The sequence below is a fragment of the Anabas testudineus genome, chromosome 5, assembly GCF_900324465.2.
Source record: "Anabas testudineus chromosome 5, fAnaTes1.2, whole genome shotgun sequence".
Lineage (NCBI taxonomy): Eukaryota > Metazoa > Chordata > Actinopteri > Anabantiformes > Anabantidae > Anabas > Anabas testudineus.
This window is the reverse complement of record NC_046614.1, coordinates 10,286,789-10,305,333: the sequence shown is the minus strand read 5'-3', so window position 1 is coordinate 10,305,333 and position 18,545 is coordinate 10,286,789. Positions and strand designations below refer to the sequence as shown.

At 39.3% G+C, this 18,545-nt stretch overlaps 1 protein-coding gene across 1 annotated transcript; it reads left to right on the top strand.

The window, feature by feature from the left end:
• The first annotated feature begins 1,394 nt into the window (after nt 1-1,394).
• On the top strand, nt 1,395-11,400 carry ccdc3b (coiled-coil domain containing 3b). The gene is made up of 3 exons (XM_026346593.1): nt 1,395-2,165; nt 5,401-5,575; nt 9,148-11,400. The coding sequence occupies exons 1-3, from the start codon at nt 1,807-1,809 to the stop codon at nt 9,439-9,441; spliced, it is 828 nt and encodes a 275-aa protein (XP_026202378.1). The 5' UTR covers nt 1,395-1,806; the 3' UTR covers nt 9,442-11,400.
• The last annotated feature ends 7,145 nt before the right edge of the window (nt 11,401-18,545 follow it).

Sequence of the window (18,545 nt, the reverse complement as noted above, 5' to 3'; positions counted from 1 at the left end):
TAGCAACAAATTATTTAATCCTAACGATGCAGTGAGTAGCTTCTAATTTCTTAAACAACCATGTCAGAAGACACATCCCGTGGAAAAGATATTAATTGGTTTCAGAAGGGTTGAATTATTGGCATCAAGCAGAGAAAACATCTAAAGAGATTGATACAACTCTTACTAAAACTCTACTACAACTGGGGTAGGAACTGTCCAACGCATTATTAAAAACTGGAAGGATAGTGGGGAATCATTATCATCTTCAAGGAAGAAAGAGGCAGGAAAGAGGTAGGAAAGAAATCTTGAATGATGATTATCACATAAATGTTTGCTGAAATTAAATAATAGAAAAACAGTGGAACTCACAGTTATGTACGAAGGGAACTCAAGGGATTGGGACTAAACAGCTGTGTGGCCTTAAGAAAACCAATTGTCAGTGAGGCTAATTGGAAAAAAAAGGCTTCAATTTACTAGGACGCATAAAGATTGGACTCTGGAGCAATGGAAGAAGGTCATGTAGTCTGATGAGTCCAGATTTAACCTGTTCCTGAGTGATGGGAGCATCAGGGTAAGAAGAGAGGCACCCATCATGTCTAGTGCCCACTGTACAAGCAATCTTTGGGATGTGCTGGAGAAGACTTTGTGCTGCCGTCCAACTCTCCCATTATCAATGCAACATCATGGAGAAAAAAGAATGCAACTGCGGACGAGAATAAAAGTTGTGACATTGCAGAAGTTTATTGAAACCATGTCACAGGGAATGTGTGCTGTAATCAAAGCCAAAGGCGGACCAACGAAAGTGTGTGACTTTGTTTGGACGGGCAGTGTATCTGAAAGTTGAGTCATGGCTACTGGATCTCCTTCTTGTTAGGTCGAAACGTTTCACTACTCATCCAAGTAACTAACAAAAAGGAAGTCCAGTAGCTATGACTCAACCTGCGGATAATTACATACTGATCACGATGATACATTTTCCTGATGTTACAAATCGTGCAACTGTTCAAACACATCTGTCAAACGTGTAGTTGGACAGTAGGTTAGTCAGAGGCCTCATCCAGTGGTCCTGATTGGAGGTGGGCTCTCTGTTCCCTCAGTCCTGACTCTAAGGATTCTTTGCAGTGCAGTCCAATATTTCCAAATAACTTTCCAATGAAGCAGGAATAACGCTAATGTGGACTGCTTTGTATCCAGCAACCGACCTTTAAATTGATGTTCGTACAGTGATCCTGCAAAATGACTGTATAATCAGACATCGAAGTGTCGAGTATGCACGTTTATCAAACGAAAACTCGAGCTGGCCGGCATCTGAACTTAGATATGCTCGCATTTTGTCACTAGAGGGCGGCACTGCTCTGTTATGTTTTATTCTAAGGACACTCTTTTGTTGTTTTCTGCCGAGTTTTTTTTTGTAGCACTATCGTCTAATCTCTCCATCTTGGCGCTGGAGTGGTTGTTGTAATGTTGCAGTAAGTTATACTTTTAGTAATTGAACCCGCACGTCTAAATGCACGCTTGTTATTTCATTCAAAAGGTGAGAGTCAACTTTTTTTTGTGGGGGATCCTGGTGTTGATGGGCTGATCCACTGGTCGCAGGTATTGTGGCAGAAGAAAGGAGCAAGGACCAGAGAGAGAGCAGAGAAGTTACTCACTGTCCTGGTCTATTTTTTGTTTAAAGTTGTCTAGTAGTATAAGTTGAATAAGGACTGGTGGGAAGATGTCCACTGTGTGAAAATCGTGCATTTGTCCTAATTTCATCCATCAGCAGTATCGTGCGCCTCGGTGCGCAACTAACCCGAAGACGTCTTCTCTCTCTGTCGGACGATGTGGATTATTTTGGCGTTTATTTTAGCAGCATCACGTCCTGGTGGGATCCTGGGATGTCAGCTTCCCCACGACTGGAGACCGCAGACAGAAGCGTGCCGTGCCGAGCTGGCAGAGATCATAGTCTTTGCCAAGGTGCTGGCGCTGCACAAGGAGTCTTACAGCGTGTACAACTACCTGCCGTGGCAGCACGACACCGACCTGCTTTTCTCCGCTGAGATCGAGCTGCTGTGCGATCAGGCGTGGGGCAGCATGCTGGAGGTCCCTGCCGGCTCCAGGTTCAATGTCACCGGCCTGGGCTACTTCCCCTGCTTCTCTTACAGTGTCACCAAAGACAACAACTACTACTTTTTCCTAAGGTGAGAGGCCGAATCCTGCAGAACGAGTGAACAGACAGTGTCACTTCGTGCAGCAGCTGCCACTTCATAAAATCAAACTGGTATAAATGTTTTCCACAGAAAGAAACAGGTCTTTTATGCATCAGTTCAGTTTAAATGTTGGCAAGGTTTCAAGAATATATTTGTGTCAGGTTGATGATATGTTGAAATGTTTAATAGTTTTTGATTGTTGCCCATTAGTACCATGACATGACACTGACAACCCGCATGCATCCCATTGTGTCTCACAGATAGACTAAACTTAACATTGCTATGTTAAACACATGACACAATGTATGCAGTTTTATGTTAGATCACATTGCAATGAATGACAAACATGTAATGAGTGGTGAATTCAACATAAAGTTATAGTAAAGTAAAGAAAATCAAATGCATGAATGGGAAAGACCATAAACTCAAATGTCACTTTACAGTAGTTTGATTTAATTGGAATTAGACCAAGACGACGTAGACTTTTAATGACTACCTGTCCATGTGATGCAATAAAGCAATTAATAAGCTTCCCCACTCCAAAAGTTGAAAAAGTACGTGTCAGGTTCATTCTTAAATGTCTGTGTTGAACAGAAACAATACTGTTACTCAGGAAACTGAGTAACAGTATTTGCATTCCAGCCAGTGTAATTACTGTGCCAGACATTTCCCAACAGCTTGAAGGTAAACATAAAAAGAATTTTTACTCAGGAGAGTTATCAGCATGCCAGCAGTCAGTAGGACCACCTTTTGTCTGTCCAGCACTGCTGAAATGCACCAGTATGCAGTTCAGTGACGGGAACATGTGCTGACAGGCCGTACTGAGATTTTGCCCACATTTGGCTTTTTCCCTTAAACTGATGAAGAGTTGAGATGGCTGTCGACAACAGCAGCATTGTGTACAGCATGTGCTACAAATCATATGCATAGGACAAACTTGCATGTGCATATTTCTGTAATGGGATGATGGCTACTGGTTTTAGTTAATCACATCTCCTCTGCTGTCCCCTGTTGTGATAGTGAAAAGATCCCGAAATTACCCCTGTAATCAGCCTAGCGACCAGCACTGGAAACTTCCTGCAGATCGTCCTAAGAGAGCTCCGTTTAAGGGCAGACTTGATCATTAAGAAGCAATTATCACTCCAGGAAGCAAATGCAGTGGTATTTAGTTAGTGGATATAATGGAGGGCAACCCTCTGAACCTGTTCACGACTTGTGACCACAAAGGATGTAGGTTTATGAGAAACAAAACATAGTTCAGATGCATATTAAAATATGTCTTAATGATTTATTAGTTGCATTATCCATTATTATTATATATTATTATCATCTAATAACTTTCTAATTTGATCTTTCCAGTTTTATTCCAAAATAAATTCTGACCAGAAAGTCGCAGTAGTTTACACTTTGTGAAACTGGCTGATTTGTTTTCCTGATTTAGAGACTGATAAACACTGATATCACTCTAATTTCTGCCTTTTAGTTTTAGCGTGCAGACTGGAAACAAGGGGAATAGCTAGCTTAGCTCTCTCCAGAGGAAACACTACTCTCCGCACCTCTAAAGCCCTTTAAATAACATGTTACATCTTTTGTTTGTTTAGTGGTTATGTGCTGGAGAAAGTAACTGCTCCCCGCCACAGAATAGGCTAAACAAGATATAACATGTCAATTAGTAATTAGAGCTGCTGCCAGGTCTGTTACCTTCAGAAAGATCTAGGCTAACGTCCTTGTACTCACTATGCTAAGCTAAGCTAACTTAGCTAACTGCTGGTGGTAGCTTCATAGCTAATGTGCACACAGTGATCAATCAATCTTCTGATCTAACAATCTTTGACTATTGCTTCAGTATTGAGCAACTGGGACTGATCCTTGTTAAGATGCATCGCTGTGGATCTTTTAAAACATTAACAGATGAAAAGTCAGATTTGCTTTTACCAGTTGTGCTATTTGTCACAGCAGCACCCTCTAATTCATAACGTCTAATGAAAATAGTTTTAAGGAGTTGCATGTGATTAAATTGTCTCTGCATGTTCAGCTCTGTTGCATTCTTGCAAACATGATAGTTTCCATCACAAACCCCAAACAGATCAAAGGACAATTACTGTGGCTCTCTGTAACACAGAACCATTACAGACATTGTAATATTCAGCTTAAAGTGGAAAGTTCTCATTGCAGTCTCCAGCGGACATCCATTTCCTGCAATAAAAGCCCCAACAACACTATCTCAGACCAAAGTAGTCTTCCCGATCAATCATGAATAATCTTCCATGGCAGGACGAATCAGGGCCTAGTATGAAGAAAAGTTCAACAGACGATGTGTCTCAGGAGCTTTAAAAGAGACAGATTGAGTGTTGACTGCTTCAGCCATACTTTCACTGTAAAAACATTAGCATACAGTATATCTCACTCATTCAAGATTTTTAGCTTCTACGTGGAGAGAAATCCCAATACTGAACTGAAGTGTGCATGACCTGCATTTGTGCTGTGTAACAAGTCATTTCATTTGTCGTGTTATTTTTCCGCTCGCTGTAAAATTCAGTCACGTTCTCCTGCATCCGCGATCCTTCTGACCCTCTGTTCACGCTGCTTACAGCTGACCTTTGGCCTCTTCTGTTGAAGCAAAACATCAGCTTTCTTCTCGCCCTTTCAACATACCCACATGCGCAACATGCACACAGTCTCCGATAGGGACAACCCAAACTCTTGATGTCCCTTGTGGGCTACGAGATGGAATCCAGATGTATGGAAAATGCGCTGCTTCAAGACTTCCTCCCTTGCACAGCTTCATGTTGTAGGCAAAGATATGAAACATGATCAGTAAAACTCTTTGGCTTGTTATTTACTGGCTTGAATCATTTACATAATGTCTGAATTTGCATAAGAAAGACCAGTGGCTGTTAGCAATTCTGCATATGTAAAAATGCTCTGGGGGTTCTGTTTTAAAGTCTTCCAACTTTTACAGTTGTGTTATGTGTCTGCCAGCTTGGTAGCTGTTTCTCTCAGCGACACAGCAGTCTGGATTAAGTATCATACAAATTCTTGTTGCACAGACTCTACAACTTACCAGAGATGACAGAGAATCTGTGCCTGCTTTCATCCATGCACTTTAATTAGTGATGATGGAGCATCTCTAGAAGAGCTTTTTCAATTTCATTGTTTTGGTAACGACATGTACTAATTGTTGTTATGTTTGTTAGATGTTCATTTTTGGCTTTCTGCCACACAGGATGGATGAGAACTACAACATTGTCCCTCATGGAGTGAACTTCCAGGATCCCATCTTCACCGACACTGCAGACAACCACCGCATGTTTGCCAGCCTTTTCCAGTTTTCCAACTGCACGCCTGGCACTCAGGTCCACAGCTTCTCCCCGGAGTGGGAGGCTCAGGAGGACAGCAGGGTACTTATCGAATCACATCCACTAACATGAGCTAGATGCAAATGTTGGTAAATGTCTGATTCCTTTTAACTTGTGTGTTAGTTGGTTCGTTGAAAGGATGTGATTGAGTTATTATGGAATGACGATGGCTTCACGCATACTTTGAAGGAAAAGCCCCAGTATGCTGAAGTTTAGTTGTGCACACAAAAAAGGACTCAGTAATCTTTATATAATCTGTTGTTTCAACAGGTTTGGACCAGACAAAGAAAACACTGTCTGAAGGAAAAATCTATTATATAAAATATTGTTTTTGCCAGCTCTTTGGCAAACCAAGTGTTTTCTTATGCTTAAAGACGAGAACCCTAAGGTTGAATCATATGGAAACATATGATAGATTTAAATTCATTTGAAAGAGTACTGATTTAACATTGTACTCCCATAATCAGTCGGTCACAATGGACAAAAGTATCAACAACAGTGAAACAGAACCAGAGATATCATCATCTTTTACTCCACACATTCTTCTTTCTTGACAAAACAGTTAAGTCAGAGATGGGTGAGTGTTGTACTATTAGCAGCTAACACACAGTAACCCTTCATACAAACACAAGCAAAAATAGTTTGTTATAGTGTTTTGGTTGTTGGGATTTTTGAGATTCCACTTTTGGGACGTGGGAAAAATTAAACCAGAGGTTTTTCACTATTTACCAACATGTTATAGACAGTAAATAAATAGTTGATTAAGACAATATACAATACTGCAAATGTATTCAGTAGTTGCAACTCTAAAATGAAATCCATCACAGAGGTCGCTGTAGCATTAGTTTACCAGAGTGCAAGTGTAGCCAAAGAACATGATGAATATTGAAAAAAAAGTAATGATTTAATGGTCTGGAAAAAACTATAACTCTTTACCTATTTACACAACCAATGTTTTTATCCAAAGGCATCATACCCCATTCTCTGGGGGATGCTGAAAGGAATGTTTGGAAACGTCGAAAATCACTGACTAAAGTAAAACCAGGGAAAGTGGATACATCATAAAAGTAAATTGCACCTCTCAATAACAAAGTCACCCCTGCACTACGTTCAGATTTGTCCATGCAGATTGATTATAAAACGGTATGAGAGTTTCTGAAGGTCAGTGCACAGTTTAACATCTATGACGTCAGATTTAAAGCTCACTTTAATCAATGCGCTTCAAATCCAGATCGCACTGTTTAACTGATCAGAGCTCATTAGTGCCCAAACACCTATTGCTCATCCACTCATCTCAACGCCTGTGTGTCAGTATTTAAATGCTTCTCAGGGACAGACCACCGCATTATCCCCTTTGATGAATCCAAACCGCTGGCGTAATTCCTCTGATTTAGGTCAATCTTCCTCTCTCTGTTTCCAATCATTTGCTGACGACTCATAAAAGAAAGATCTACCAGCTGCCCGAAGAGTAGAAAAACAAGGTTTGCGTTTCCATTAACAATAAACCTTTGGGTCAGGCCTGTGATTATAATTACACAGTGACATTTAGATATCGACACTGCTTTCTTACATCATTTTCGTGATTAGATTTCCTCCTAGCAAAATAAAAACAGACTTTGTTTTTTCTGGTACTGAGCAACCACTGTTTGGACAACTGACCTAAACTCACAGCAGATCATGTCATACGTATCACAGAATCCAGTGTCAACCAAAATAAATGAAACGGCTTGTAGTCATCTTAAAATCTTTCACCAAACAATCAGTAATAAAAACATTATTTTAGTAGGTAGGATTTTCCCACAGTTTTATGTTCCCAGCATTAATTCAGATATTAATAACTACTGCAAACTTAACAAAATTAATGCTTGGACGTGAAGCTTCTGGCTTCAGCTTCAGCCAGCAGTCTGAATGAGCTTCACCTTAAAGCACTGCTTAAGTCGAGGCTTCAGTTTTCCGTAAAACACAAATGGTTTAATTTTCTCCATGTTGCAGCATTATTACATCAGGGTTGGTGAAGCCCTGCAGGGAAGAGAAGGTAAGCCCACGAGAGGGTCTTCCAGACCTGGGATACATAATATTCCTAGCTTTATCAGTGTGTTAAAGAGACGGGTTTGTGTCATACAGACGTTTGCGTAAATGTTTCTCAGATCACAGTATTCTCCAAAACAATCAAGCTCTTTAGTGAGCTGAGCTTCCAAATAATGTCTGGGATTAGGCTGCAGCTTTTAAAGCATCACTCTCTAGACTGTGCTGATTGGGAGGCCCCCTGTGTTAATACATCATGATCTTGTGCGTGCCTATCCATTAATGGCGACTGCATGAAGCTCAGACGTATACTGTGTTGAAAGTGATAAGTAAATCTTACTAGGTCCAACCTAGTAGGATTAATGTGACCTTTACAGAAAAGTGACCAGGGTGCTCATGCAGACACGAAGCTGACACGTTCAGATGCTGTCAGATTAATGGAAGGGAATGCATTACTGTAAGGGGCTTATGAAAAGGAAAAGTCAGGATCCAAGTCCCCATAAATGTCAGAATACCTCTAGTTAACCTACTTATTTTTTTAAGATGTTAGAAAATCTCTTTAAAATCTTCACCATTTCTCTGTTATATAAGGGTGCAATAGTATTGCAAAGAGTCTTTAGTCACAAGTAGATCTTCACCAGTTCTGCTTTACATAACACGATTGTTCTGCTTATAAACTTCATTATTTGCATTATAAAGTTTCATACCTCTTTCCAGTCCCTATGGGACGCAAGTACGAGCACATGGGAAAAATCCACAGCTAATATTACAGCCAGTAATGCACAAACCAGTGATGTGGGCCAGCCGCCCAGCAGCATATTTTTAACATTTCCTCAAAACCCTCAGCGGCTGTTATTTGATGGCAGGGAATTTGCTTCAGTGTTTCACGCTGGTCCATGTGGAAGCATTAGGATCTACAGAGGAAATCCACCCTCAGGCCGACAGTCGTGCAGTCAGAGGCATCTGGAGCAAATTTTTTCACCTTTGAAAGGTGGCATTTGGATTGTCTGTCGTGGGTTTGCAGGCACGTTGGGTTTCATCTCACAGTGGCGTTTTACCAAAGCAGAGACTATGTTGAGTAACATCAGATTTATGTTAGACCCTACTGGACCTACAGTGTGTGTTGTCTTTGGCTTAGATGCTGTAAATTGGCTGGTACATGGAGAGCATTGTAGAGTGCATTGTAATAGAGTGCATGAAATTCCTTATACATATTTCTACAGACAAGAAAGGTGTAATGACAGAAATTCCTTTCTTGCTCTGTCTTTTTAGTTTTTCTTTAGCTCTCTCATACAAAAAAAGAATAAAAAGTAGAATAAATAGAAATAAATAGGTAGCCATGAACACTGATTTATTCAAAGGAAATTCAGTATCAAAAACAGCAGCTTGATTTTAAGTGCATGTCATCAATGTAGCAAAACCTCAATCTGACACTAGTATCTAGTATGGACTGTGTTGAAACAATGTGGTCATTTGAATGTTTGCCTGAAGTCCAAATAATCAAATGCTATGTTTTTCTCATACTAACATTTAAAATGCATTTAGTCTAAAAACTACAATAAATAAACATATCTGTTTTGTCTTCACAGTTGTTGTGCTCGACAGTGCAGAAGGCTCTGTTTGAGGAGGAGGAGAGGGTACGGACTCTCTCCCAGAAGGTGCGTTCCTTGGAGAAAGCCAATGGCCATCTGAAAGAAAAAGTGAAGACCATGAAACGTCTGCTGCGCCAAGCCCAGCGAGAAACCATGAAAGAGCAACAGACACTCAGCCTCAAACAGCTCTATGAGTCAAAGACGACTCAACATCACCCCGATCAGGAAACCACCCAAGGCCAGAAGAGCCCTCCACACAAAAAGGTCCTCTCTAAGAAGCTAAAAGAATAGTTTTTTTTCTATTGTCAAATCAAAGTTTGGTCACTATGAAGCATTGATGACAGATCAAAAGATAGTACACGAAACATTGGGGTATTTGACTGCAACAGCAGCAACAGTTGACAGTGTTGATCAGTTGAGATTAAGATGATTACCCTAAATTGGAATTTCATTACATTCTCTATGTCTGCAACCGAATTAATATTTATTATAAAAGGAACATAGCAAATTTCAAGAATCCTCACTTCCACGACCAAATTAGTCCATTTTGTGGGTCCAACACAACTAACTAACTATTTCCTGCTAAAATTGACCTGTGCCATTGAGTCTTTTAGTCAAAACGAGACCATTCATGACCATTTACATCTTTATCCACATTCTGCTAGAACTGTGTGTGTGTGTGTGTGTAGAGAGAGGAGCTTTCACTTGACCTATTTTGTGTCCCCAGATGAACTAAGTGAAGGATTAACTGCTTCTGAGATAAAGACTTTATAAGATTTCACAGGAGACAGAGAACTTCATTAACATCCTCTTATTTCACCCCAACAGTCCAGTATTCTCTGAGATCACTGTTAGTCTTACTTTGTTTTAGCACCCCAACATTTACTTTAATTTAGTGACATGCACAGTTGGAATAATATGTGGAAAATGTCAAAGCATTGAATATGGAGTGTCACATCTGATAATTTGTTATTTTTTTTCTGTGCTGGACACATTATGTATTGTATAAATAGTCAGATTATGTATCTTATTCCAGAAATAACATCACTATAATTATAAGAAACAGTCTGTTTGCAGGAAGAGGATGGGTTCATCCTAAAAATTGAATTGTGAACTTTGTAAACAGTCATAACCAGACTGGACACCAACACCAGTTCTTAATTGTGATGAGGGTATTAAAGAGCATAGAGTGTAAAGCAATACAAATCTTTATTCTAATCCATACATCTTTCTATATCTCGTGAAAATACATTATGACTTGACTGAATATAGGAATATAAAATTTAGTTTAAAGTTTAAAGGTACCAAGACCAAACATATTACACCATTTTTGTTTTGTTTTTTTACCTTAACCTGCTTTTCACTTGTTTGTGTAAGCTATTATACTGGTGCAAAGTATAGTAAATCTTTGAATTCAGTGAATTGTTTCCCAAGAGAAGCTATGTTCAAGTTCTCATTTTTGCATCTCATATTCATACAATATGAAATGAATGAAAGTGCACTTTTTGTATTTGAAAACAGGGTGCTGAGCACCTAAGAATCCCAGCCAGTGAGTCGAGCATGGTACACAATTGGCTTTTTCTGTGTCAGAAATTCAGGTTTGCTCTATTAGACTTTCTATATTTGCTTTTGATATTACTTTGCTTTTTATAAACTAGCAACATTTGGTTTGGTTGCTAATAGTATTATCATTTGTGTAAGACCTGTAGTTTATTTTCTTTTTTTTTTAAATAAATGAATTTTAACACAACTTCCTGTGAGGATGTGTTTAGTTTTCACAGTCACCAGAATAACATGCACAGGTTATCTGCATCCATGAAGCTATCAATATCATTTCTGTATGAATTTTAAAAAAGAAAACTTATGTAGCACTACATTCACTATGGTAGGAAAATAAATGTCATTTCACAGGTTGCAGTTCAAACCCAAATGTTTGCAAAAGACTTTTGTTTACATGCTTTTGTCTCACTGAGTTTTAGGGACTTGTCCAATCTGCAACAGAAAAAAAAGTAAATTTAACTATTTGAACCAGTGTCTTTGAATCCTGGTGCTGGTGCACTCAATCATTTACCATTATTAAATGTTCTGCAGTGTGATATTTTAAAATAAATGTGTCTAGCCTAATGAATTCAAGTGAACTTTTATACCTCAATTGTAACGTTTCCTGCTTTCCATGTACTCAACTCAGAAATGATGAATGCTTTCTGGCATGCATGATATGCTTAGTGTGAGTCAGTCCTAATAAATCATAAAGATTCAAAGAACTGGTGCAAATTCAAAAGCATAACAAATCCTTAAAACTAATTGAACCCTCTTTTGAGCGTCAAGCTTTTGTGCATAATATGTCCGGTGCATTTTTCAGAAACGACAACACAGGACCATTTTAGATGCAGAAACATCTTGAAAGATAAAAAAATTTCAACACAATTTCCAGCAGAGTTGAACCAAATTTCTTCCATATGTTGCTGTCACAAGGCAGCAAGACGAGAAACAAAAAAAAAAAAAAAAAAGAGGAGACATTTCAAACATGTTTAACGTCAGGATTGCTCTGCAGTAAAGGGCGATATGAAGGGGACATTTACGAGCTTTTCTTCTTGCATATCACTTGACCCTGCAGATAACAGTTCCACACTTATCATATCTTCTCCGTGTTGCCTCCTTCTTCTCCCCACGAAACCTTTTCATCAGACAACCTTGCCTGCAGCTACATGTCAAAATCCCATGGCCCTGTGCCAAAGATGATATACACTCACTGCTTTCTCAGCACAAACCACTGTGCGTGGCCAAGCTGCAAAACAGATGTCAGGCAACACAGCGACATAGTGGTGGTCCCTTCCAGAGGACCTTGCTATCTGTGGACATGGTTTATTTATCTTGCCTTGTTTTACGTTTTCAGATGCTGTTATTTTCTCTGGCTGCTCTAGTTTAAGTTTTTTTTATTTTATTTTTTTTATTTTTTTTTGGACTGATAATCCCAGAACATCGTAGGCTAATGGTTAAAATAACGTGTCTTCTTCCCTTTCCCCCCATTTGTGTCATTCATCGCTTCGTGTGAAGAGCTCCACCAGAAATAAAATGAGCTCTACTCTGCCATTGGCATCATTGTTAGTGTAGGTAATTACTTAAATATGCTCTTGGAGAGCCTGGCTTTCCTTTTAGGAAAATACGACTAGTGTTTTGTGTTTTCATGCCTAATACTCTGGAAAAAGACTTCAGGTAATCCATAATTCATTTCTTAGTCACTCTTAAGCTTCAGTGTTAAATTATTGACTATTCTTATCTAATCTATTTTATTCATTTTCATGTTCAACTCTTTTAGGTCTGCTCTACATTAGCGTGCTAAATTAATTAGCATATCACGAGGCAGGGCTGGTGAAAATGTGATTAATTGAAATTTTGGCTTGACTTAAAATGTCTAAACATCAAATTCATGAATACAGTATTCATTTTGATAAGGAGATGAATGTCTGCAACCTCTATAGTGACAACCTATCTGCAGTAATAAGCGCCGAACACTCAGGTTTATTAATGGGACTTTATTAATGGGACTTTATTAATGGGACTGCATCTGAGCGTGTTGCCTTCAAGAGCACCTGGGCACTTTTATGTCACAGCACAAACCTGCATACAGTTGCATTAACAGATGTCATATAGTGGACCAATTAACCATGTCATTCTAGTAAGTGATGCGATATTGACATCACAAACATAATAGTTTTGGAAAACGCTTTAAACCGCCACAACATTAGAAAAAATTCAATTTGAGTAAAAACTTTTCCTTATCATCTCTGCATGCTTAAGAGGGTGTCTGTGTCAAGGACGGGATTTTCCTTTGTTGCTTTTCCATGTCTGCTTCACTAAGGATGACGGATGTGTGTATTTGCCCTCAAAGACCTCTGCCTGTCCAGTCCGACTAGAATCACAATACCATGCCTTTAGCCTCAGCACCGTACTGCAGGCTCAATCTCGAGACCCTAGAGAGGGAAATGTAGAATCTTGGCTGGCCAAAAAGAGTGACCTCAGTATTTTACTTCTCATCATATCACCAGATTTGATTACCGTACTTTATGGGATGCATAAAGGCCATACACTGTGTTCTTTCAGTCTGGGAAGTAATCTGTCTTGTTCCCAGTTTTTAACCCGATACTGGACACAAACTTTATTTTGGACTAGAAATCAACATCCATCTATTTCTGCTAATTTGGCTAATGCTAAACTTCTGTTTTTACCTTCACTAACAAACTATGTTTTTCCCTCCCCATCCCCATCTTCTCTCGCTTCATCATTCACTTGTAATTATTCCTTCCTTTGTCTCAGTTGATGATGAGATCCACAATACAAGCTGGAGGATTTCATGTGTTTGTTGTTAGCGCTGCCAAGCCGTTTTTTTATATGGAATGACTAGACTTGCAGATGTTAGGTTTATGTTGTCATATTCACCACTGTGGATGTTTACAACATTTTTCAGTGACTGTGAAGGAATTTAGGCTTTTCTAGACTGCATTCGTTCTGGACTACATTTAAAGCCTTTATAAAGAGGTGCATCGAATGTTGTACTGGTGATGGATGTTACTTTTTCTTATTCACACTGAGCCGTCGTCTGTTTGTTTAGCGCCCTGTCCTGAAGTATTATTAGCTGATGATGAGGTTTTGAGGTGGAGCAGACTGGGAGACTAAACAAATCCGTGTATCAGATGGAAAGAGGAGGTCTGTGTGACCGTGGTGGTGAAAAGTCAAGGCAAATTGTGCAGGTACTCACTTATAGAGAGTCAAAGGATTGCAGAATATCTGTAAATGAAAACCTGCATACGTGTGTTTATTGGTGGACAGATGCATACACTAATGCTGCTAAGCAAACCAAAGAACAGCAGATCATTTTACAGCAAGTAGAAGCTAACTACTCCCTTGTGAAATAAACAGAGCAAAAGAAGAAAACACTTTTTGGACAACCAGTAAATATGAAGAAGGCAGCGGTCATGAGATCCAAACACTATGAATCACTTAATCCCTTCATTTTTGTGTACGGTGTAAACATATCTTAAAATTAACCAGAAACAACCCCTGAATGCATGCTCAGATCCGACCTGCATGTCTTTGCATAGTGAGAAGAACTCACAGAACCAAAAGCAAAGGTTGGAAACTAAAACCTTATGTGCAGTACACTGTGTACACAGCACTGAAACTAACTTTAGAGGTACATTATCATTATTTGCAGGACTCTCAACCAACAGCCATCCATTCACCCTGGTATAGTCGCTGTCAGACGTTTTAAAAAAGCACAGCGCTGCAGTGTGTAAAATGTGTGTGAGCATGTTTGCATCAAAGGTGGATATGGGAAGACATGGACACGCACATTTCACACTTATCTCTGTCAGCATATGCTGAGCCTCACAGTGACCTCAGGTGACCCCAAATTCCACTTTGTAACCTGTCTGTTATCCTCTTTGATCCATTGTACCCACAAAATCTGTCAAAGCCCATTGTAGATGTGCAAAGGTGTGGAAGAACACTCACTTAGTAATTATTTACAGTGGCAAGAAAAAGCATGTGAACCATTCATATCCATATGAATCCATATCTCATAAAATGTGATCTGATCTTCATCATTTTATGAGATATTAATGCTGAAAATCATACAATTACAAAGGGTTCACATACATTTTTGCTTTCATGCTCTGCTCCTGACAGGGATTTTCAGTTTCATCTGCCGAACACAGTTGGGGTAAACTCCCAGCACAGGCCAGTATTGCATGTCTTACTAACATGGATGTCAAGTTTCTGACCATGTTTGACCCTAATTGTAGACTGAATTTTCCCCAAAGTGGAAAATTAGTGGCTCTCATTATTCTGCCAGAGACTCTCCATCCCTCTTTTTTTGATCCCACTCTCCAGCCTGTTTATTATTACCAACTGTGGTTTGCACAGTCATGCAGGACTTAGAGGGTCTGCAGCTTTTCATAAACTGTGGTGCTTTGGCTTCAGGTACTGAAAGGCTCTCTGATGTTCCAAGAAGGCGCAGTATTCAGCTCATGCATTAAGACCTTTGAACATCTTTTTGGACTTGAACAGATTCAGGTTTAAGATGCAGCTTTTGAAAAGAAAAAAAACAAACATGTTGTTCTCTCCCACCCATTTCGGCTGAAATGAGTCATTCACAATAAGTGAACTGTTCACAAACTGCACGTCACTCATCTCCAGGGCACAAAGAGACGGGTGATTCCACTGTATAGTTTAAGTCTGTTGTCCTCTGCTCCAGCACCTAAGGGACTCTGACTTACTCAAACTCAAACAACCTGGTTTTACTCAAGATGGGGCAGCAATGGAACTGGAAAATCTTTTTATGTTAATGAGATTTGTCTGTTTTTCCATGTTTTTGTCCAAAGAAAAGTTGGTCTAGATGCTCTGAGCTTTCTCACACTGCATCCAAAACAAATGCTGAGATAGAATGAAAAGATTTCAGCGAATAGTTAATGACAAGAATATGAGTGTTCTGTGGATGTTTGTCCATAAAGCCACTCTAAATCTAACCATACAACCATTTATTGAGCAAGCCCCCAGGTTATGTACTGTACAGTGTGTGTTGTTCTATTTCCACATAGTGCCTGATATGTACATACACTGTCTGGCCAAACAAACTCACTAACTAGATTTCAGTAAGCGAATGAGTGAGAGCCTTCCACTGGATAATTACAGCAGTGATTAATATGTTTCAGCTGACAGCACAACGAGGTCAGCTGACTACCTGGATGTACCAGGTCATTCCATGAAGGGATTGTTTAATCCCTGACGGTACAGGTATATTCCCACATGACAATGCCAGGATTCATCAAGCTCAAACTGAGACATCATTTTCATCACACTGACTGGCCACAATCTTCAGGATGTGCTGGAGGAGACTTTATGCAGTGATCTGATCCCACCATCCACCATAAGATCTCTGTAAGAAATCAATGCCACGCTGGAACAAAATGAATGTGACATTGCATAAGCTGATAGAAACAAATCCCAGAGATGCATGGCTGCAGAGATGCTGTAAAAGTGTGTGGCTCTTTTTTTTTGGCTAAGCAGTGTGTGTGTGTCTGACTAGACTCATGCATGTGAATGCATTTGTAGAGATTATTTAATCCTAAATAGACATGAGAGCCATGTGTACTTAAACTGTGAAGAACTTGCGGCTCATAACTCCATTATAACTCCATCCTCCACAACTCCACATTCCATATTTGTTATTCTTCTTTGGACAATTTAATATAAAATGCTACAGTCACTTAATGCATTTTGGAATTGCAAACACATGTGCAGCCATGCACATACATGGCCTGCATGTGGTACATATTTGAAACATTTCATGTGTTACAAATTGCCAGTGAGCAGGTAGCAGCTACAATGCAGTGCAGTAGTACACGAGTAGGAAACAGGTTCATGATCCAGCATATTATCAATTAAAGCTATGATTTATGTGACTCGCTGGCCAGAAGTTTTACTCACTTGAAATGTTGCTCGGTTAACCCTTGTACAAACCATAATTAATTTGAATATACCCTAAATAATCTCCAAAATATCTTAAATGGTTTACTGTTTCTTTTTCAGACGATCCCATAAACCAGTCTATTACAGTAAGTAAATATTTGGTAAATCTGCAGGTTTACCAAATATTTACTTTACATTTTGATTAAAAAGAGTGCAAAGCTTAAACAACTTGTGGAAACTCTCCTTACCTACACATGACGAAGGACAACATGGTCATAAAAGGGCACATAAACCTCCTGAGAGCACTGACAGATGTTAGCACAATAGATTCCTGCTGACAGACATGAGGGCAACGTCTGTACTTGCTCTTTCATTTTGAACCTTAACTCAACACTTTGACATAAAGGAAAAGAGGTTACCCTGAATAATGAAAAGTTATATTTCTTTCATTTGGGACTTTTCTATGAAAGATGCTGTAATAAACTCGTTTGTCATTTGATCTATACTTTTTTATCTATTATCTTCATAATTATTGGAGTATAACTATTGAGGTCCTTATCTTTCACTATCAACACACCCAAAAGTATTACATTATATATATTACATTAATACATTATTTTATCAATCAGTTTAGCAAATGATTAAATATGTTAATTAGCAACCATTAGTATGTCAGCACAATGACATAATACGGGGAAGGTGGTTACCACACCTGTAGGACATTAGTCTGACACCTGACAGAATGTAATCATGTAGTAATACCATCTCTGCCATAAATGTGAGATGTTTAACCAAATGATTTAGTGCTTCTTTAGCCGCACTTAAAGTTCTAGCATGAATCTTTTGGTACACTCGGCATTGTTTGCATTTAGCGGGTGTATCGATGACATGGTGCCTCGTTTGCTGTTAAAGCTTTAAATAACTGGCAGAACTCAGATAAATCAACTTGCAAATGATGAATTTGAGCGAACGTCTCAGTTTTTACATTCTGTGACAGGATGGGAAACAGCCATTCAAAGTGACACTGCGAGGAGGCTGCTGACTAAACACAAACTTAATCGGCAAACCTTTGCTTTTCCTTTACAAAAAGAAGACAAATTAAACACAGAACATATTAGCTTTACGTATGTAGTCCCACTGTCTTCACGCTTGATCTACTTTTCCAAGAGGTGGACGTTTCGTCCTTGGCCACATGTCATATTTTTTCCACTCTCCACAAAGTAAATGCAGGTTACATCTTTGAACATTTTCCACCTTGTGACTGATGCAATCGCTCTCCTATTATTTGGAATCAGCCTCTTGTTTCTGGTCTGACCACATCATTTTTACTGCGTCTACTGTCTCCTGAATGAGGTTGACCACCAGCCTCCCACTCTCGTTCTGCTCCCTAGTCTCCTCCATTGTAATGCTTCAACAGCCAAACCACAAGCCTCAATTACCCAGCATTCCTTGGAGAGAACGAGAGAGGCTTCATGTAGCAGACTATGAAATTAGCATTCATCACAAACCTTCTTAGGCCACAAAACTATTTCATGAGATCAACAGTTGCAGCATTTCACCACTGAGAAAAGCATCACTCGAATTATATTATTAGAACAGTTTTTTGTCATGCAAGCATGAAAGTAACTTTAAAGCAACAATGCAGTAGTTATACACTACCCGTCCAAAAAAAAAGTCACCACCTGGATTCAACAAATTAAGCAAATAGGTAAGAGCCTCCAACTGGATAATTACTGCATGGATGATTATGTTTTAACAGGAAGTTAACCCTAACTGATGCAGTGAGTAGCTTCTCAATGTAGGCAGAACTGGGTTAAGAACTGTCCGATTGAAAAAGGTCATGTGGTCTGATGAGCCCAGATTTACCCTGTTCCAGAGTGATGGGAGCATCAGGGTAAGAAGAGAGGCGGGTGAAGTGATGCACC